Source organism: Delphinapterus leucas, chromosome 18, assembly GCF_059928025.1.
Source record: "Delphinapterus leucas isolate spDelLeu-1000000601 "Yukka" chromosome 18, BTC_Dleu_Yukka2, whole genome shotgun sequence".
In the NCBI taxonomy this organism is placed as follows: domain Eukaryota; kingdom Metazoa; phylum Chordata; class Mammalia; order Artiodactyla; family Monodontidae; genus Delphinapterus; species Delphinapterus leucas.
Genome location: NC_143146.1, coordinates 60,029,124 through 60,050,756, shown reverse-complemented (window position 1 = coordinate 60,050,756; position 21,633 = coordinate 60,029,124). Strand labels below are relative to the sequence as shown.

General features: G+C 40.4%; 2 protein-coding genes across 5 annotated transcripts in view; one reads left to right on the top strand and one right to left on the bottom strand.

Annotated features, from left to right (window-relative positions):
- The window catches only part of NUDT15 (nudix hydrolase 15), a 47,801-nt gene that overhangs the window by 5,895 nt on the left and 20,273 nt on the right, over positions 1 to 21,633 (bottom strand). The window lies entirely within an intron of this gene.
- MED4 (mediator complex subunit 4) overlaps positions 1 to 21,633 on the top strand; it is a 112,702-nt gene that overhangs the window by 88,994 nt on the left and 2,075 nt on the right. For 2 of the 3 annotated variants that reach the window (XM_089899566.1, XM_022574835.3), the window contains 5 exons: positions 14,165 to 14,231; positions 16,680 to 16,850; positions 18,621 to 18,678; positions 19,482 to 19,568; positions 21,083 to 21,214. In XM_089899566.1, the coding sequence (XP_089755692.1) occupies positions 14,165 to 14,231; positions 16,680 to 16,850; positions 18,621 to 18,678; positions 19,482 to 19,568; positions 21,083 to 21,214 (515 nt within the window). Of the gene's footprint in view, positions 1 to 3,422; positions 3,584 to 14,164; positions 14,232 to 16,679; positions 16,851 to 18,620; positions 18,679 to 19,481; positions 19,569 to 21,082; positions 21,215 to 21,633 lie in introns of those variants that run through there. The other variant, XM_022574834.2, reaches the window with a different exon arrangement.

Below are 21,633 nucleotides of genomic sequence, written 5' to 3'. Positions count from 1 at the left end.
ACTTGGATTTTATAGTAGAAGGACCAATTAAAAATGTTGAGAGTGGTTGCCACTAGGGTGAGGGATGTGACAGGATGTGGGAGTTGGGGAGGTGGTGACTGAAAACTCTGTTTTTTGTGAGCTTTTCAGGGCTCTTTGACTTTTTAATCATGCGTTATATAAAAAAGTATATTCATTGATAAAAATAAAAAATAATTTTAAACAGACATGTAATGTATGCAGCCACCTCTGTTGGCTCAGGGGCAGCCTAATTAGTTTCTTGTTCTCACTCAAACATCCACCAAAGGTTGTAGCTGCTTTTTGCTCAAATCTCTGAACTGTGTGTTTGACGGTGCTTGTGTTTTAGACAAGAGGTGCCCAACCCATTTTCTGTACATGAAGGCAACTCTTGCTGTAAAAAGAGAGGCAGGACAACCAGAGGCTAAGAGCACAGACGTTGGAGCCAGACCCTGGGTTCAGATCCCAGCTGTGCCACTGACCAGCTGTGTGGCCTGGGGCGAGCCTCTCCACTTCTCTGCCTCCAGCTTCATTATCTGTAGCATGGAGGTAATTACAGTGCTCACCTCTGGGAGGTTGCTTTGTTTTTTAAATTTATTTTTTATTTTATTTTATTTTTGTCGGCGTTGGGTCTTTGTTGCTGTGCGCGGGCTTTCTCTGACTGGGGCGAGTGGGGGCTACTCTTCGTTGCGGTGCATGGCTTCTCATTGCGGTGGCTTTTCTTGTTGCGGAGCACGGGCTCTAGGCGTGGGGGTTTTAGTAGTTGTGGCACACAGGCTCAGCAGTTGTGGCTCACGGGCTCTAGGGCGCAGGCTCAGAAGCTGTGGCGCACGGGCTTAGTTGCTCTGCAGCATGTGGGATCTTCCCAGACCAGGGCTTGAACACGTGTCCCCTGCATTGGCAGGCTGATTCTTAACCACTGCACCACCAGGGAAGCCCCATCTCTGGGAGTTTTATGAAAATTAAAGGAGTTCATTTTTTAAACATACTTAGAACAGCACCTTGCAGGTTGCATACATAAATATTCATAAGAAGGTGGTACTTACCCTTTTCGATTCTATAGATTGAGAAAATCTTTTGCACTCAAAGTTACCATGAATTCAGTTATCATAACAATACAAATATATAAAGTATTCATATTTAATTACAGTTGACCCTTGAACAACACAGATTTGAACTGCGGGGGCCCACTTATACGTGGAAGTCTTCCAACAAATATAGAAACTGCATTTTCATTTTACAGATCTTTAAATTAACTAAGTGTGGGGAAAAGCTTGTGTTTGATTACAGATCACAATATATAGAATCAAAAGAACTAGGGTTTGAGTCCTGATTCTGTCCAATCCTGTTTCAGCTTTCTGCCTTGGGTGAGTCATTTAACCATTTCTTTGTTTTTGAGGCAAAGATAGCAGTACTCGGATTGGCACCCTTAACTCTCACGTTGCTCAAGGCTCAGCTGTATAATATATTATAAAATAACTCATATTTTGTTTATCACGCTTAGGTCTGCACAGTTTGCAGAAGAGTGTATCAGTAGGAAGTGCCATTACTTATCAGTCTATAGAGACTGTTCAGTGTGCATGTGAATTTGCACAAATCTGAGGGGTATGGAGTTCACAACACACATATACTGTCCACATATTGACCCTCATTATCTGTAAAGTAGGACTTATAATTGGTCAGTTTTAACTAATTAGAACTCTCCCAGAACTTTTATGTGGAAGCTACGCTAATATGACCTCCCTCCCCCAACCGGAATCCTGACTCTTACAAGACAAACCTGTAAGAGTTGAGTAAACAAAACCCACACAGGCTGCAGGAGTTTAGCCCATTGGAAACTTAACATAAGAAATTATTGACTAGAGCTACTGGGAGGCATGCTTAGAATGCAATTGTAATTAAGAAAGCTTAAATCTAATTTAGTCCATTGCCTGAGAATTGACTGTATTAAAAGAAGGGGTTAGCCCAGAGCAGAAGTGGAGGGTGGTTGGAAAATAAAAGGTGTCCATGAGTCTCTTGCACTGTCTAGGGAAGGAGGCACGCTGACCTATGAACACAAATATGCCAATCTCTTTAATGCACATATCCCTACACTATGGAGGTGCAAATCCATATGATTGCATCAATTAAGTTTTTATTTATGTTCATTTGTTCTGCCACGTTTATCAAGCGACATTCTGGTGATAATTTATGGCTTCCTGTGTGGGTTTGTCTATGAGTATAATTGTGCTCATCGTAAGAGAATAAAGTGGCATTCTGGATGATTATTATTATTCAGCAGTTACCATGAATGAATTTATTTAGCATGAGTCCCAAGGAAATCCTCAGCTCTGGGTGTCCAGCAGGAATCAGGTTTGGCACCTTCAGAAGGACAGAGCAGAGGATAGGACTGTGGAATGAGGGGACCACAGGTACTCCTGCCTCGCTCCCAGCTGTTGTCTGTAGGTGACAACTTTCCAGCTCACCTTCTGTGACGGCAACTTGGGCCAGATACAGAGCTCGCACTGCCAGTGCTGTTTAACTTCGGGTTTTCCTAGTAAGGAAGGTCTCCTACTGCATTGTTCTCCCCCAGAAAAGTGGGCTAAGGTACATTTTTGGTTGATTTGGAATGTGTGCTACATCAATTATTTAAACTATTTTCAACAACCATTTTCATACTATATTGATGGATTCAGTTCGCTAGTCATCTTGAGCAATGAACAAAACAGTTTGTTGGGGGATGTATGATTATAAAGATGGAGGACGAAATTGTGGAAGCAAGCCAAGTGTCCCTGACAGATGAATGGCTAAGCAAGGAGGGAGGGAAGAATGGGAAATTGTTGATGAACGGATACAGAGTTTCAGTTTTGCAAGATGAAAAGAGCTATGCGGAAGGAGGCGGTGATGGTAGCGCACAGTATGAAAGTACTTCATGCCTCTGAACTGTACACTTAAACACGGTTAACATGGTACATTTTATGCTAAGTGTATTTTACCACAATAAGAAAATAAGATGGATTTCGGTTCCTGTCCCAAAGTGCTTACTGCCTCCCTGAGAGCCCAAGCAGGAGGGTAGGAACAGTGTTATGGGAATGCAGACTAAAGAGGGGTTAATATGAGGAGACCCCGGCCCATTTTACGAAGAAACGACACAAGAGGCAGGCCATTATGTAATTCCCTCAAATGCTTAAAATCCGTTGAGCAGAAGCTTCCCATTCCAGCTTGAATAACCTAAGGCTTAGGAGACCCTGACCGCGATGGAACCCCTCCCTGTTCTCGGTTTGGCTCTCGCTCCAAGGGTTAGACCCGAGAAGCCCTCGCTGCCCAGCAGATGGCGCTGGAGCCCGCAGGGCACCTCCAGGAGCGCAGGGGGCGCTCCCACCCGCCTCTCGTCCCCCGCCTCGGTGACCCTTCCTTCCGCTTGCCGAGCCCGCCCCTCCACGCCTGCGCGTAACTGCGCGCCCGCTGGCCCGTTGCGGAGAATGGCGGCGTCTTCTAGTGGCGAGAAGGAGAAGGAGCGGCCGGGCGGCGGCTCGGGAGCTGCAGGCGGTAACAGCACGCGTGAGAGGCTGCTGTCTGCGCTGGAAGATCTGGAGGTCTTGTCGAGGTGAGGCCGTTGGCCTGAGAGCCTGGCTGGGGCTGGGCAGGGAGGACTGACTCGGGACTACCGGCCTGTCTTGGGCTTGGTGGGGAGGGCCGCGCTCGGGGCTGCGGCGCACGCTCCCAAGGACAGTGCACGAGGGTCGGGACGTGGGCCCGCAACCTTCGGGGCTCGGACGGCATATTCCCCCCTTAGAGGACATTTTAATACTGACAGTGACTCTGGAACCCCTGACTGTCACAATCGTAGCGAACCTTAGAGGTCGCTGGGTGTGAGTCCCTTCGTCCACCGACACTCGACAGACATGTCAGGAACTCCCCTGGGGTGCTGCGCGCTGGGAGAGGTCTTGCGGGGGAGGCTGGATGTCGACGAGAAGGAGCCCAGTGTCAAGGGGGAGAGACTTACATGTCAACAGTGACTGTGGCGCGGAGCTTGTTTTGATAGGTAGTTAGGGCAGGCTTCCTGGAGAAAGGACTGCATGGGGCGAATGAGTCCCGCAGACCCACTAGGCGGTATGTGGCTGGAACAGCATGTGCAAAGGCCTGGAACAGCAGCACGCACGACTTGGTGCTGGAATTACCAGTTTTGGGTGGCTGGAGTGCAGAGTGTGTGGCAGAGGTAGGAGATGAAATTGGATGTCCTCCTCCTTATTCTGCCAGTTTTCATGGTAATCTGTCAGATTGAAGCGTTCCTTAGCTCCAGTGCATTCACTTGGATGTTAAAATTGTTCTGGTTCTTCCTCCTAAAATGTTCCCATCCCCACTGTTATAATTAATTCTTAATGCAGCTTCCCAACAGTTTCACTTGCCTTAATGCTTCTGCATTTTATCCTTCTATATTACCTGAGAGCAGAGCTATCTTTTTAAAAAAGCCTCTGGTATTACTTTTCTGCTTTAGAATATTTGGTAGCTTCCCATTGCCCAGAGAAGTAAAGTTCAAACTCTTTAGCTTATCGTGCAGTAAAGCCATTCTCCACCCCTGTTGATCCATCTTGTTGTCCTTACTTACTGCTGCATCCCTCTGCCCTCCCATACCCTTTATTCCAGCCTCGGTGAATGCTCCCCATTCTCAAGCTAGCTAGCTTCCTCATCTTCAGTACCGTTTTTACTCCACCTCCAACTTGATGAATCATTCATTTACCCTCCAGAATCCAGTTCAAGTGTCACCTTTTCTGTAGTCAACATTCTCTGACGTTTTTGAATAAGTCTTATATATAGGCATACCTTGTTTTATTCCACTTTATTGCACTTTGCAGATTTTTTTTTTTACAGATTGAAGCTTTGTGGCAACCCTGTGTCAAGCAAGTCTGTTGGTGCCATTTTTCCAACAGCATTATTTTTAAATTAATACTGTTTTTATTTTATTTTTTAAACTTTCTTTTTTAAATTTATTTTATTATGATTATTTTTTTAATTTTTATTTTATATTGGAGTAAAGTTGGTTTACAATGTTGTCTTAGTTTCAGGTGTACAGCAAAGTGATGCAGTTATACATATACATCTGTAACCAAGTCCAGGATCCTACTGCTCACCACATGACAGGCTAATAAATCAAGAGATGAGGTGTTGGGGCAGGGAATAGAGACTTTATTCAGAAAGCCAGTAAACCGGGAGGATGCTGGACTCATGCCCCGAAGAACCATCTTGCCTGAGTTAGAATTCAGGCTTCTTTTATACTAAAAGGGGAGGGGCTGAAGTCAAAAATTTAGGTCAGCCTCCTGAGGGGATGTGTTCATTTCTTCCTCCCTGCAGTCTTTCACAGGTGGGCCTGGTCAAGATGTTTCTCATGAGCTCAACAAAGGTGTTTTAGCTTAATGCTCATTACCCGGAGGCAGGACTCCCAGAGATGGGCCATCATGTATAATTTAAGCTTATAGGCAATGTCTCTTTAGTAATTAACTTGTAATAGAATACAAAGGTTCTTCCCTATTACAGATTTTTCTTTTTCAGATTCTTTTCCCATATAGGTTATTACATACAGAGCTTCCTGTGCTATACAGTAGGTCTTTGTTGATGATCTATTATATATAGTGGTGTGTATGTGTTGATCCCAACATCCTAATTTATCCCTCCCCCCCACCTGTCCCCTTTGGTAACCCTAAATTTGTTTTCTAAATCTGTGAGTCTGTTTCTGTTTTGTAAATAAGTTCATTTATATCGTTCTTTTAGATTCCACGTATAAGTGATATCATATGATATTTGTCTTTCTCTGTCTGACTGACTTCACTTAGTATGATAATCTCTAGGTCCATCCATGTTGCCGCAAATGGCATTATTTCATTCTTTTTTATGGCTGAGTAATATTTTATTGTATATATGTACCACATCTTTATCCGTTCTTCTTTTAATGGGCATTTAGGTTGCTTCCATGCCTTGGCTATTGTAAATAGTGCTGCAGTGAACATTGGGGTGCATGTATCTTTTTGAATTACGGTTTCCTCTGGATATGTGCCCAGGAGTGGGATTGTTGGATCATATGATAGGTCTATTTTTGGTTTTTTAAGAAACCTCCATACTGTTCTCCATAGTGGCTGTACCAATTTACATTCCCACCAGCAGTGTAGGAGGGTTCCCTTTTCTCCACACCCTCTCCAGCATTTATTGTTTGTAGACTTTTTGATGATGGCCATTCTAACTGGTGTGAGGTGATACCTCATTGTAGTTTTGATTTGCATTTCTCTAATAATCAGTGATGTTGAGCATTTTTTCATATGACTGTTGGCCATCTGTATATGTTCTTTGCAGAAATGACTATTTAGGTTTTCTGCCCATTTTTGGATTGGGTTGTTTTTTTGATATTGAGCTGCATGAGCTGTTTGTATATTTTGGAGATTAATCCCTTGTTGGTCGCATTGTTTGCAAATATTTTCTCCCATTCTGTGGGTTCTTTTCGTTTTGTTTAAGGTTTCCCTTGCTGTGCAAAAGCTTTCAAGTTTGATTAGGTCCCATTTGTTTATTTATGTTTTTATTTTCATTACTATAGGAGGTGGATCAAAAAAGATCTTGCTGCTATTTATGTTAGAAAGTCTTCTGCCTATGTTTTCCTCTGAGAGTTTTATAGTATCTGGTCTTATATTTAGGTCTTTAATGCATTTTGAGGTTATTTTTGTGTGTGGTGTTAGAGAGTGTTCCAGTTTCATTCATTTACATGTGGCTGTCCAGCTTTTCCAGCACCACTTATTGAAGAGACTGTCTTTTCTCCATTGTATATTCTTGCCTCCTTTGTTGTAATTAACTGACCATAGGTGCATGGGGTTATTTCTGGGCTTTCTGTCCTGTTCCACTGATCTGTAAATGTGTCTTTGTGCCAGTACCATACTGTTTTGATTACTGTAGCTTTATAGTATAGTCTGAAGTCAGGGAGTCTGATTCCCCTGGCTCTGTTTTTCTTTCGCAACGTTGCTTTGGCTATTTGGGGTCTTTTGTGTTTCCATACAAATTTTAAGATTTTTTTCTTCTAAAGATCTGCAAAAAATGCCATTGGCAATTTGATAGGGATTGCATTGAATCTGTAGATTGCCTTGAGTAGTATAGTAATTTTGACAGTATTGATTCTTCCAATCCAAGAACATGGTGTACCTTTCCACCTGTGTCATCTTCCCATTTCTTTCATCAGCGTCTTATAGTTTTCAGAGTACACGTCTTTTGTCTCCTTAGGTAGGTTTATTCCTAGGTATTTTATTCTTTTTGATGCGATGCTAAATGAGATTGTTGCCTTAATTTCTCTTTCTGATCTTTTGTTGTTAGTGTATAGAAATGCAAGAGATTTCTGTTTATTAATTTTTGTACCCTGTAGCTTTACCGAAATCATTGATGAGCTCTAATAGTTTTCTGGTAGTGTCTTTAGGATTTTCTTTGAATAGTATGTCATCTGTGGTGACAGTTTTACTTATTTTATTTCTTTTTCTTCCCTGATTGTCATGGTTAGGGCTTCCAAAACTATGTTGAATTAAAGTGGTGAGAGTGGACATACTTGTCCTGTTCCGGATCTTAGAGGAAATGCTTTCAGCTTCTCACCTTTGAGTATGATGTTAGCTGTGGGTTTGTCATATGTCTTTATTGTGTTGAGGTAGGTTCCCTCTATGCCCACTTTCTGGAGAGTGTTTATCATATATTGGTGTTGAATTTTGTCAAAGGCTTTTTCTGCATCTATTGAGATGATCATATGGTTTTAATTCTTCAGTTAATGTGTATCACACCGATTTGTGGATATTGAAAAATCCTTGCATCCCTGGGATAAATCCCACTTGATATGGTGTATGATCCTTTTAATGTATCCTGGATTTGGTTTGCTAGTATGTTGTTGAGGATTTTTGCATCTATGTTCATTAGTGATACTGGCCTATAATTTTCTTTTTTTGTGGTATTTTTGTCTGGTTTTGGTATCAGGGTGAAGGTGGCTTCATTAAATGAGTTTGGGAGTTTTACTTCCTCTGCAGTTTTTTTTTTTTGCGGTACGCGGGCCTCTTACTGCTGTGGCCTCTCCCGTCGTGGAGCACAGGCTCCGGACGCGCAGGCTCAGCGGCCACGGCTCACGGGCCCAGCCGCTCCGCGGCATGTGGGATCCTCCCAGTCCGGGGCACGAACCCGCGTCCCCTGCATCGGCAGGCGGACCCTCAACTACTGCGCCACCAGGGAAGCCCTGCAATTTTTTGAAATAGTTTCAGAAGAATAGGTGTTAACTCTTCTCTAAATGTTTGATAGAATTCGCCTGTGTAGCCATCTGGTCCTGGACTTCTGTTTGTTGGGAGTTTTAAAATCACAGTTTCAATTTCAGTACTTGTGATTGGTTTGTTCATATTTTCTACTTCTTCCTGGTTCAGTCTTGGGAGATTGTACCCTTCTAAGAATTTGTCCATTTCTTGTAGGTTGTTCATTTTATTGGCATATAGTTTAAGAACAGCTAATGGTTAATTGGAAAATACCTCCCTTGCTACTTTTTGAGCCAATTTTTTCCACTTGCTTGAATTCTGGGTCTTGTTCTGTTTGAAATATTCCCTTGAGCTCTTTCTTCTTTTGGGAGAATTCTCACCAGAAGCCCAAGTCTAATACTTGATTGACTTCTAGAATTTTTGCTAAGGAATCTTGATGACACTGATGAGTGTGAAATTAGTCGAGTTAAAATGATCATTATTTGTTCATTTTGACTAACCACATGGTATGGATGGTGGTAATTAATTTTTCTGTAAATATGTTGACTTTGTGAAGAAGTAACACCCCCTTTGGGAAGCAATGGATGCTGCCTTTTGTTCTGAGTAGGTCTTAGTCTGAGAATTTCAAATCTTTGCCTTAGTATAACCAAAGAATTATTACATCTCACCCTTCTACTCTGGAGCCCAGTAAATTCGTTTCTTTTCTCAGCTTTACTTGCTGTAACATAATTTGTCTGTTTTGCTGAGCAACCCTAGTATATATTTCATGTCCACCAAGTTCAGGAACTGTGTTTCTGAGCCTACCCTTTTAGTGTAATGGTCTTTGAGAACATCTCCTGACATTGGACAGCCCAGTAGTCAATCTTGAGATCTTGCCTCTAGATTGATTGGCTCCTGGGCTGTCTATCTATGGTGTGTTTACCTGATGCTGTCGGTACCTATAGGAGTGCATATACTTGGTATTCATGTACTCTTTGCTTGAGATAGCATAGCTAAGTAATTATCAGTTATGTTAAATTTGAGACTAAATTGAAATTCTCTTGTATCTAGATTTGACCAATTTATCCCTCTCTATATTTGATTCTTGATTGTCAGCTATAGCATTTTCCGTTTGATGAAGTGTATTTATCCACTGAAATTCTGAATCATGTAAATTTTCCTCAGGAATCTCGGTGTTTCTGAAACTTTCTCCTTCAGCTTTCCCGTTGTACATGATCACCTGAAGTGCTGAGTTCTTTTGCTTCCTCTAAAAGCAGCTGTAGCTCTTCTGCTTCCCATGCTCCAGGAATGCCAAAAAGACTTGGATTTCTCATTAATTTGTAGTCCTCCTCACTGAATCTGTTGACAGATTGGTTAAAGCCTTCTTCTTTCTTGAGGCACTCTGCTGCCTGTGGTAATAGCCATTGTCTTAGAAGTTCGTTTTTCTTTTTCTCTGATTTTCTCATGCCGTATCTGCCACATTGTTTTATTTGTTCATCTCTAAAGAAAGACTGGGTGACAGTAAGCAAGTCAGAATTTCTCTCTTTCATAATCCTGGAAATGGTTGTTGGTGGTGATGGAAGAGATGTCACTTTGGTTTGCCACCTAAGACTCATTGGAACCCCTCCACAGAATGAGGCTGCTCCAGTGTGATTGGCTTTCCAAAAAGTCCCATTATGTGGCCAGTCACGCATAGATACTTATACTGATTCTGTGATATGTGAAGTTTGTCATTATCCTATGAATGAACTTTTTCTCTTTGCATTTTTTTATGAAAAATGGGAAAAAAACCCTCATTATTGTAACCTCTTGACTTTAGAAAGTAGTGGTTGTGAAATTTGGCATATATTTTTTTACTCTTACCTGATTATATAGCCTTCTAGTATATTATTGGGGTGGCCAAAAAGTTCCTTAGGTTTTTAAGTAAAAATGAAAGACACATTTTTCATTTTCACCAAGAACTTCATTGAACACTGTATTCACCCTTTTGTTCCACTACCTTCTGCCATTTTTCGGGCAACTTCATGATTCCATCTTCCCAAAACTTTTTATCTTTTTAAGCAAAGAACTGTTCCAGGTGCCTTCTACAGTCTTCCAGGGAATTGAAATTCTTTTCATTAAAGAGAATTTTGTAAAGACCGAAATAAATGGAAATCTGAAGGTGCAACGTCTGGTGAATACCGCAGAGGAATCAGAACTTCCCAGCCAAGCTGTAACAGTTTCTGCCTGGTCATCAAAGAAACATGCGGTCTTGTGGTATCCTGATGGAAGATTATGAGTTTTCTGTTGACTAATTCTGGACGCTTTTCGTGCTTTCAGTTGGTCTAATTGGGAGCAGTACTTGTTGGAATTAATCGTTTGGTTTTCCGGAAGGAGCTCATAATAGAGGACTCCCTTCCAATCCCACCATATACACAACATCACCTTCTCTGGATGAAGACCGGCCTTTTGGTGTGCTTGGTGGTGGTTCATCTCACTTGCCCCATGATCTCTTCCATTCCACATTATTGTACAGTATCCACTTTTCATCACCTGTCACAATTTGTTTTAAAAACGGAACATATTCGTGACATTTCATTAGAGAATCACATGCGGAAATACGGTCAAGAAGGTTTTTTTTGCTTAACTTATGTGGAACCCAAACATCAAAGCAATTCACATAATCAAGCTGGTGCAAATGATTTTCAGCGCTAGGTTTCGATATTGTGTGTCAGCTATCTCCCGCGTGGTCTAACGTTGATTGTTCTCAATTAATGCCTCGATTTGATTGCTATCAACTTCAACTGGTCTGCCTGACTGTGGAGCATCATCCAGCGAGAAATCTCCAGCATAAAACTTCGCAAACCACTTTTGACATGTTCGATCAGTCACAGCGCCTTCTTTGTACACTGCACAAATCTTTTTTTGCATTTCAGTTGTGTTTTTACCTTTCTTGAAATAATCAAGCATAATGTGCTGAAAATGTTGCTTTTTTTCTTCCATCTTCAATATTAAAATGGCTACACAAAAATTCACCAGGTTTGGCAAGTGCTTTTTTAAATGCATGCTGACATGACAGCTGTCACAGTACAGTCTAACAAAGTTGTTTCGAATGAAGTTAAAGAGCACTAAGCGCTGCTAGAGCCATCTACGGAAAAAACCGAACAAACCTTTTGGCCAATCCAGTACTTTGTAAGATGTGATAGAATCAGGTAGTCTTTGGAGGAATTTAAAAAATAGAAACCTTAGGTAGATTGTAGTCTAAAAAGTTTTTCTTAACCTGTTTGTAACTCAGAACTCATTGTGGAACAGAAACCACATTGATAGGAGTCTTGAGGTTTCCCCACCAGCCTATTAATTGTTTACCTGGGGCTTCCCTGGTGGCGCAGTGGTTAAGAATCCGCCTGCCAATGCAGGGCATGGGTTCAAGCCCTGGTCCAGGAAGATCCTGCATGCCACGGAGCAACTAAGCCCGTGCACCTAGAGTCTGAGATCCGCAACAAGAGAAGCCACCGCAATGAGAAGCCCGCGCACTGCAACTAGAGAAAGCCCACGTGCAGCAATGAAGAAGACCCAGTGCAGCCAAAAATAAATTTAAAAAATAAATTAATTTAAAAGAAAATTGTTTACCTGAAGTGTAGTATCACAAATAATATAGGACCTAACCCTGTATAAGTTATATTTGTGTGGAAATGTGGGAGGATTCTAATTTGGCATGCCAGGAGTACAGCTGCTTCCTTTGTAGCACCACGGGCCTCCCACTCCCATAATGAGAGAGAGGACAGGGGGTCCTTCAGCCTCTCTTCACCCTTGGAGTGGACAGAGGTTTCCACTTTGTCCTAGACAGTTAGTGAAGAGCACTGAATCTTACAGACCTCTCCCTCCCTGTACGCCTCTGCTTAAAGTAAGCCCTTGTAAGGTTTTCTGTTGATTTATACTCCCAGATTGGCAAGAAAGGGTCATTCTGCATCTCCCACCATACCCCCAACCCCTTACCACCATCCCTTCCCCACAGAAACCAGCTTTTATTTAGGCCAGGGGTTCTCAACTCTCTCCATCTCATTAATGGGGTGCAGAAAAGGGCTAATATAACATGCTATTTTCATAAAATGTCTGTTTAATCCATTAGCAAGTCCTGTCAGCTCTGCTTCCAAAATATATCCTAAATCTGTCCATGTTTCCCCGTTTCCATTACTAAATCCTAGTGGCTAGGACCTAGTCAAAGCCAGTGTCATCTTTTGCCTGGGACACTACAAAAACCACCTAACTTGATTCCCTTTCTAGCTCTCTTACAGTCTGTTTTCCAGATAGTTCAGCAGTTGTTTAAAAACGTAAATCAGGTCATGTCCTTTGCCTGTTTAAAATAATCTAGTAGCTTCTCTTTGCACTTAAGAGTGAAATACTAATCCTGTACCCTGACCTACAAGGCCCTACACAATCCAGCCCGCCCCCTCCCTCTCTCTTTCACTCCCTCCCTCCCTCCATTGTCCTTATTTTGTATCCTGCTCCCTGGTGCCTGCTGTGCTCTGGCCACATTTCCTCAAACCCATTTTTGAGCCAGTGAGCTAGCTGGGTCTTTTACCAAGCATTCTTTCCTCCCACATCTCCTGGCTGGCTTCTCTTGTTTAATTCACGTTTTACTTCAAAGATATTCCCATAGAGAAACCTTCCCTGACCACTCAGTGTAAGTAGCCAAACTACCTCACCGACCCTCTCTGGTTTAACACTGCTTTATTTTCTTCCTAACCCCTGTCACTCTGGTTTTACTTATATATTTTTTGTCTTCTCTATTAGAACTTAATTGCCATTGTTCACTTTACTAACCCAAGCATCTAGAAAGTGCCTGGCACGTAATAGGCACTCAAGAAACATTTGAATGAGTGAATGAAGACTTTTTATTCCCTTATCTACTTTTTTCATTAACTAGGTAATTAATTCATACATAATGGTGTATGGGAGGGAGGTTGAGTCCAATTGGCACCATCCACTAAAATAGCCTGAGGCTAGTGAGTGGAAGGTGGAACTATGAAGGTAAAAATAGCATGGCAGCCAGTGAGAAGGTACAAACCCTGGGCTGACTAGTAGTGTCAGGTAGTTAATTGTGAAGCTGTCCTCTCCTGGATAATTTCTGAATTAAGTCCCATCTATCAACAGTTTTGAAACTAATATATAGAATATTACTTGCTACACATTTTTCCCCAATCATTCTACTGTTTTTCATGTAGAAAATTAGCATATTTAACAAATGAGCATTCTAGAAATATATGATTTATTATGTGTAAGTATCCCTCTTAGCTGATACCTGTTTGGTTAATTTAAAAATTTGCAGGTGAGAAGTTCTGTGTCACAAGTACTCAGTTCTGCCATTGTAGTGGGAAAGCAGCCTCAGGCAATATGTAAATGAAGGGGCGTGGCTATCACCCAAGAAAAGTTATTTACAAAAACCACAGATGGGCTGCATTTGGCCTGTAGACCCCTTATGTAGGAGTTTTTCTTGCATAAACCACGCATAATGCATTGTCTGCATTTTCTACTTTGGTTTCTTTAAAGTGAAATGAGCACTTGGACACTCATCAAGCAGACATAGGGTAGGCTCTTGCTGAGTTTTTATGACTTTACTTCTCCTGGTTCGATAGTTATTCTTTGCAAACCTCTGTTAAGTGTTTCCAAGCTTAGGTTTTTATAGAAACAGTTTTTCCTATTCACAGTCATACTTCATTTGTATTTATATACTCAATTTATACAATTATAGTAATAGTAAAGTTTGAATAAATGGGTCTGGTAGTGAACACAGCTGAGTCTTGGTGAGAATGTACTGTGCCAGTGAGAGCTGAAGTCCACAGTCAAAGTGGCCTGTGGGGCAATAGCTCTGAGTACTCAGCTTGCTGTGGGTACCGTGAATCCAGCAAGTCAGTCAGGTGGAGATCAGGTAGAGCCTCTATTGTATTTACTTTGTAAACTTTGTTTTTGTTTTATAGAGAACTTATAGAAATGCTGGCGATTTCTAGAAACCAAAAGTTGTTACAGTCTGGAGAGGAAAACCAGGTAAGTGGTTTCTTTTTGAATTAAACACAAAAAACCCTCCATCATTTCTACAATTTCCTATTTATATTTACTTTGTGTGAGAACAGGAAGATCAGATTCTATTAAATTATTAATTGCAGTTTTTAAATTGATTTTTTTTGCATCATTTAGGTAAGATATAATTGACACGTAATATTGTATTTTTTTTTTTTTTTTTTTTTTTTTTTGCGGTACGCGGGCCTCTCCCATTGTGGAGCAACAGGCTCCGGACGCGCAGGCTCAGCGGCCATGGTTCACGGGCACAGCTGCTCCGCGGCATGTGGGATCTTCCCGGACCGGGGCACAAACCCGTGTCCCCTGCATCGGCAGGCGGACTCTCAACCACTGCGCCACCAGGGAAGCCCGACCTGTAATATTGTATTAGTTTAAGATGTATATCATAACAATTTGATATAGGTACATAATGCAAAATGATTACCACAGTAAGTTTAGTTAACATCCATCACCTCACATGGTTAAGTTTGTTTTTTTTTTTTTGGCCATACCACACGGCATGTGGGATCTTAGTTCCCAAGCAGGGATGGAACCCACGCCTCCTGCAGTGGAAGTGTGGAGTTTTAACCACTGGACCACCAGGGAAGTCCCCAGTTTTCTTTATTTTTTTTCCTTAAACACATTTTATTTATTTATTTATCTATCTATTTATTTATTTTGGGCTGCATTGGGTTTTTGTTGCTGCACATGGTATTTCTCTAGTTGTAGTGAGCAGGGGTTACTCTTCGTTGCGGTGCGCAGCCTTTTCATTGTGGTGGCCTCTCTTGTTGTGGAGCACATGGGCTTCAGTAGTTGTGGCACGTGGGCTCAGTAGTTGTGGTGCACGGGCTTAGTTGCTCTGCAGCATATGGGATCTTCCCAGAGCAGGGCTCGAACCTGTGTCCCCTGCACTGGCAGGCAGATTCTTAACCACTGTACCACCAGGGAAGTCCTTTCTCTTCTTATGATAAAAACTTCTAAGAAAATTGCAGGGAAAGTGGCACCTTTTCATGTACGTGTTAACCATTTGTATGTCTTTGGAAAAATGTCTATTCAGTTCCTCTGCACATTTTTTTTTTTTTTTTTTTTTTTGCGAGCCTCCCACTGTTGTGGCCTCTCCCATTGCGGAGCACAGGCTCCAGATGCGCAGGCTCAGCGGCCATGGCTCACGGGCCCAGCCGCTCCGCGGCATGTGGGATCTTTCTGGACCGGGGCACGAACCCGTGTCCCCTGCATCGGCAGGCGGACTCTCAACCACTGCACCACCAGGGAAGCCCCTGCACATTTTTTAAGAACTTTTTTAAGTTGCTGAGATTCATTCTCTTAGCTATTTTCAAATTTACAGTACTGTATTCTTAATTATAGTCACCATGGTGTACGTTATATTTCCAGAACTTATTTATCTTATAGCCTGGAGTTTGTACCTTTTGACCACCTTTACCCATTTTGCCACCTTCCCCCTGGCAACCACCAATCTGAGCTCTTTTTCTATGTGTTTGGCTCTTTTTACATTCCACATATAACTGAGATCATATGGTGTTTGTCTTTCTCTGTCTGACTTATTTCCTTTAATGCAGTGTTAAGGTCCGTCCATGTTATCCCAGATGCCAAGATTTCCTTCTTTTTTTGTGGCTGAATGATATTCCTTTGTGTGTGTGTGCGTGTGTATAGATTTACATCACGTTTTCTTTATCCATTCATCCATTGATGGACACTTAGATTACTTCCTTTTCTTGGCTATTGTGAATAATGCTGCAGTGAACATATGAGTAAAGATATCTTTTCGAAAATAGTGATTTCATTTCCTTTGGATAAATACTCAGAAGTAGAATTGCTGGATCATATGGTAGTTCTAATTTTAATTTTTTAAGTAACCTCCACACTTAATGGAATGTTTTCCACAGTAGTTGCACCAATTCAGATTCTAAGGGTTCCCTTTGTCTCCACATTCTCACCATTTGTTATCTTTTGTCTTTCTGATTATAGCTGTTCTAGCTGGTGTAGGGTCATATCCAGTTGTGTTGATTTGCACTTCCCTGATGATTAGTGATGTTGAATACCTTCTCATGTATTTTTGGCCGCTTGTATATGTTTGGAGAAATGTCTGTTCAGTTCCTGGTGTCAACTAATAAAATCATCTCAAATTTTACCTTCCCTGAGAAATGAATAAACCTGCTCATTTTGGCCTATTGCTAGTTCTGAAAGGTTTGTTTTATTTTGTGTGAAAGAATAGCATATAATTAGAAAAAGCAGAAAACCTTGATATTAATCTCTTCTAAAATAATCATAGGTAGGCTATTTTTAACAATGATTAGTAAACAGTACTTTGAAGGTGTTAAAACTTTATGGACTAGCCAATTCACGTGTGGATTCTTTGTTTCATTGGAATGTAGTTCTTCAGTATTCTGTTGTCTGCTTTAATCACCTATTTGACAGGTCCTGGAGTTGTTAATTCATAGAGATGGGGAATTTCAAGAACTAATGAAATTGGCACTTAATCAGGGAAAAATCCATCATGAAATGCAACTTTTAGAAAAAGAAGTAGAAAAAAGAGACAGTGATATTCAGCAACTACAAAAACAGCTAAAGGAAGCGGAACAGATACTGGTAAGTTGATAGAGGCTGTTTCTTAATGTAAAAAAAGGATATTATTTACTCTGTTTCTGAAAAATAAATCTATTACAATTTTGAAGTGGTAGAAAACTTGAATTTCCAAGTCTAAAAGTGACCCCTTGTCACTTTGGTTAGATGAAAGACCATGTCATTCCCTTTTTTTTTTTTAATGTTTATTTATTTTATTCGTTTATTTAATTTATTTATTTGGCTGCGTCTGGTCTTAGTTGCGGCACGCATGATCTTTTCGTTGCGGCGCACGGACTTCTCTCTAGTTGTGGCGTGTGGGCTCGAGAGCGAGTGGGCTCTGTAGTTGCAGCACAAGGGCTCTCTCGTTGAGGCGCACGAGCTCAGTAGTTGTGGCACGTGGGCTTAGTCGCCCCGCGGCAACTGAGATGTGGGACCTCGGTTCCCTGACCAAGAAGGCAGATTCTTTACCACTGGACCACCGGGAAGTCCCTCCCTTTTTAGTTATTGTTTTCTGATAGTCTGCATTACTTTTGAGCCATATTTTCATTATTTGAAGATTTCACAAGTTTGAATTAATAGAAATGGGAAGTTTTACTTTTATCCTGTCCTAAGTTTTCATTTGTTAATAGTCAATCTCTACTTCAGTTTTAGAAATAATTTTTGAAATCAGTAAAAGTATATGCCAATTTTATATATTGATTAAAATTTACATTTATTTAGTCTTCCATCCTAAACTAGATGGGATTTATATATAAATATATATAGATATAGATATATGTTAAGGACTCTAGTTTTTCCTTTCTTGTTCTTGGCTACTATTTCAAAGAGACAATTTGTTTGTTGTTATCTGCTCAGTTATTTCACTAAATACTAACTAATGTAATTGTTATGTGGTGGTATTGCAGGAAGACCTGAGTTTGATTCTCATATGGACCAGACATTGCTGGCTCTTCTCTAGATTAGATTTCCAAAAGACAGTGAACACAAGGACTATAAAAAGACTAAATTTTATGATTTAGATAGTGGCAACTAACAGTTATTAAGTACTAGTGCACCAAGCCCTGTACTTTGCACTTTATGTGTATTATCTCAATCTTCATCACAGTTATATGAGGTCAGTACCGTTATTCTATTTTTACAGACAAAACCATAATTTTAAATGAATACCTACCTTGCCCAAGAGGTAAAAGTTGAGAGATGGAACATAAACCTAGATCTCTCTGACTCCATACTCTTAAATGCTGTGTTACGGTGGAGGATGCATATACTAGGTTAGCTTCATTTTACCCTTTAGTTTGCCTTTGCCCAGGGGAGGGTGGGTGGAAGAGTTCATTATAATAGTCATTAAGCATGGAGGTAATGGTAATGTATAAATGAATGAGACTATCAATCCAAGAATTTATCTTGTAAACTAGAAAAAAAATTTTTTTGGTATTTTATCCTTGAACTAGATATAAGAATAGGATGCTTTGGGAGTAGTACGTGGTCTGTTTTCTGCCTGTTTATGATAGATGACATAAAGAAAAAATGGTAGTGAACAATCCAATTTACATTTTGTTTCTAACAACTAATGTGTATGGAGATTGACTCATAAATGTTTCTTCTTTTCATTGACTGTAACTGATATATATGATACCCAAGTGGTGGTTCAGAATATTACAAATAAATTGTGGGGATTTCCAAATTTTACATATTGTTTCTATGGGATAAATGATTTTGTGAATTTAGCCAAAAACTGGGCTTGGTATAGTTCTGAATAATCCATATTTCTTTTTTTAATGTTGTTTAAATTAGGCAACAGCTGTTTACCAAGCAAAAGAAAAACTCAAGTCAATAGAAAAAGCAAGAAAAGGTTAGTACTGTGGGAACACTGAATGACTTTCTGAAAAATCCAAATTTTGGTTTCAAGAAACTGATGAGAGGATTATTGGTAATCATTTGCTGCTGCTGAAGTTTCCAATAAATTTTCATTGTAAAGTGTCTGCTATATAGCACTATGCTGGGCATTGCTAGGGAGGTGTCACATCCTTTTTCAGGTTGTAAAAAGCAATAATAGAAGTTACGGCTATTACCCAAACGTGCAATAAAGACAGTGGGTTTTTTAAATTGTTGGGAGAGGAGAATATGGGCTGGAAGCCAATGGGATTTGAGGTGGATCTTGAAAGACACCGCGAAGTCAGAACTAGATAAGGCTTTGGGATGTGTGCACATGTAGTGGTGCTTCTAGAGGCTCAGCATGGCTTCTTGTCCTGTCCTGCTTCTCTCTTTCAAAGGCTTCCCTTTTGGATCTTTTAGATTGCATACTAAAAGTCAGAATTATAATGAAGACTTTGGTTACTTTTAATGATTTGTAGGTATGATTTACATCTAACTCTCCTCTTGTCCTATTTTAGATTAACTACTGTTAATGTTTGGTGTGTATTCTTCCAGATTTTTCTTAGATCTGTAATACATATGTAACAAGAACAATACAAATACATATATGACATATATTCTAAAATAAAAACCAGGTTGTGCTATACATATTATTTACTAGTGTACTTTTTTAACCTAATGAATATATTTTAAGTATGAAGTGTATCTGTGATGTATGCACTGACAAACTTGTATGTTTACTAGACTGAAATGTTAACACTAGCCTCTTGACTCTCTCAGGTGCTATCTCCTCTGAAGAAATAATTAAGTATGCACATAGGATTAGTGCAAGTAATGCTGTGTGTGCCCCACTGACCTGGGTCCCAGGTAAAAGTAATTCTCTTTTTACTAGATATATGTGGTTTTGAAAATTCTTAGGTGACTGTACACAAAAATAGGAAGAAAAGATTTAAATATGGAATGTATTTATCCTTAGAAACATGTTTCATATTTTCACATCTTTAGTGTCTTATAAGTGATAATATAGGCCATGGGGTTTTATCAGTTTGGTTTTCTACAAAGCTGTTGCCACTGGAAACTGTGTTTCTTTCCTTTTTAAAAAAATAATAAGTTAATAAATTTTAAAAGTATAATATGTGATGATTCTAAAGCTATAGATTTATATACCTGTAAAACCCAGGCTGGCCAGAAGCTAACTTTTTTGAGCCATTAGGATTTCCACAAGGGTTCCAGCCTGAGAAAGAGACAGTCCCGACTCTTAGGGGATAAAGATGAAGCACTGGACACCCAGCAGCAGACACACAGGACTGCAGAGAGCTGGAGTAATTAGAAATAGCAGAGAAACAAACTGCCACGTATATATATATATATATATATATATATAATTATTTTTTTTTTAATATTTATTTGGTTGCATCAGGTCTTAGTTGTGGCACGTGGGCTCCCTAGTCACTGCAGGCGGTCTCCTTAGTTGAGGCATGCCAACTCTTAGTTGCCGTGTGGCATGTGGGATCTAGTTCCCTGACCAGGGATTGAACCCCGGCCCCCTGCATTGGGAGCGCAGAGTCTTATCCACTGCGCCACCAGGGAAGTCCCTTGCTACATATACTGACAGCAGAGACCTCAGGTAGAGCAGCAGCCTTTTGGGAGGAATGGGAGGTAGTTATCTCAGCTCTAGTCAGTCCTGACGGTGGTATTTTGCCATACCTGAAACGCTAAGGGTAGCTACGGTTTTGGAGGATAAATAATCTGGAGTTGGTGAGAAAATATTACCAAAAAATTGGTCCAAATCTGGCGAAGTTTTCATCAACCCAGAACTAAAAAGTGTGCTTTCATGATTGGAAATGAATGTTATTGGCTCCTGATACTCCACTGGAATGTTACAGGAATTAGCTTTCCTTCTTCCCTCCCTTCCCGCAGCGTGTGGCGTGTGGGACCTTAGTTCCTGGATCAGGGATGGAACCCACGCCCCCTGCAGTGGAAGCGCAGAGTCTTAACCACTGGACTGCCAGGGAAATCCCCAGGAATTAGTCTTTAAATTACGTGATCAAAGAGGTTGGTTAGGAAAAGGTTTTAATTTAGAAGACTCAAGATTATACTTTTCTTACTTTGTCATTTGGAATGTTTGCTTAAATGAGAGACTTCTTTTCATATAGAGAATAGTGTATTATTGTGAAGATCTAGAGAAGAAATAAAAATACATGTATTTAAAATTTTAATATACTATGTCTTAATAACAATCGATAAGATGACCTTCATATTCCAAAATTGAAAATGTGGCTTGAGTTTTTCAAAGTGAACCAAGGAAAATCAATATTTCAGAGAAGCTATCAAAGCTTATTTTCATATGTGACTGAATTAAAAGCAGTCTTATTTTTTAGGGGACCCACGGAGACCATACCCAACTGATTTGGAGATGAGAAGTGGATTATTGGGCCAGATGAACAACCCTTCCACTAATGGAGTGAACGGTCATCTACCAGGGGACGCACTTGCAGCAGGCAGATTGCCAGGTAACGTTAATCAGAGTAATGCTTTCAAACAAATGTTTTTTTCAGAAATGATGAGGAAGACAGAGATCTGAACAAGTTTGAGGGTCTGGACCCAACTCATTTTAGTTGCTAGGTTCTCTACCAGTTTATCCTCTCTGCTTCCTCTAGTTTAAAGACTGTTCTAGATGGAGGCTATGAAATTAGAATAAACTGATTTTATGTGCCATTTTCCTCAGGAATTAGGCCTCATTAAGCTCCAAACGTAGCTTTTTAAAATGAAGTATATTTTATAAACAGAATAAGATGTATGTATGTTCAGTTTAAAGAATAGCAAGTGAGCACACTTGTGAAAAAAACCCAAATTAACAAAGTGACTAACAAAGCTTTTTATGGGCGTTTTAATACCTAAATAGAATATCACTTTTTGTGAGACTCAGCTC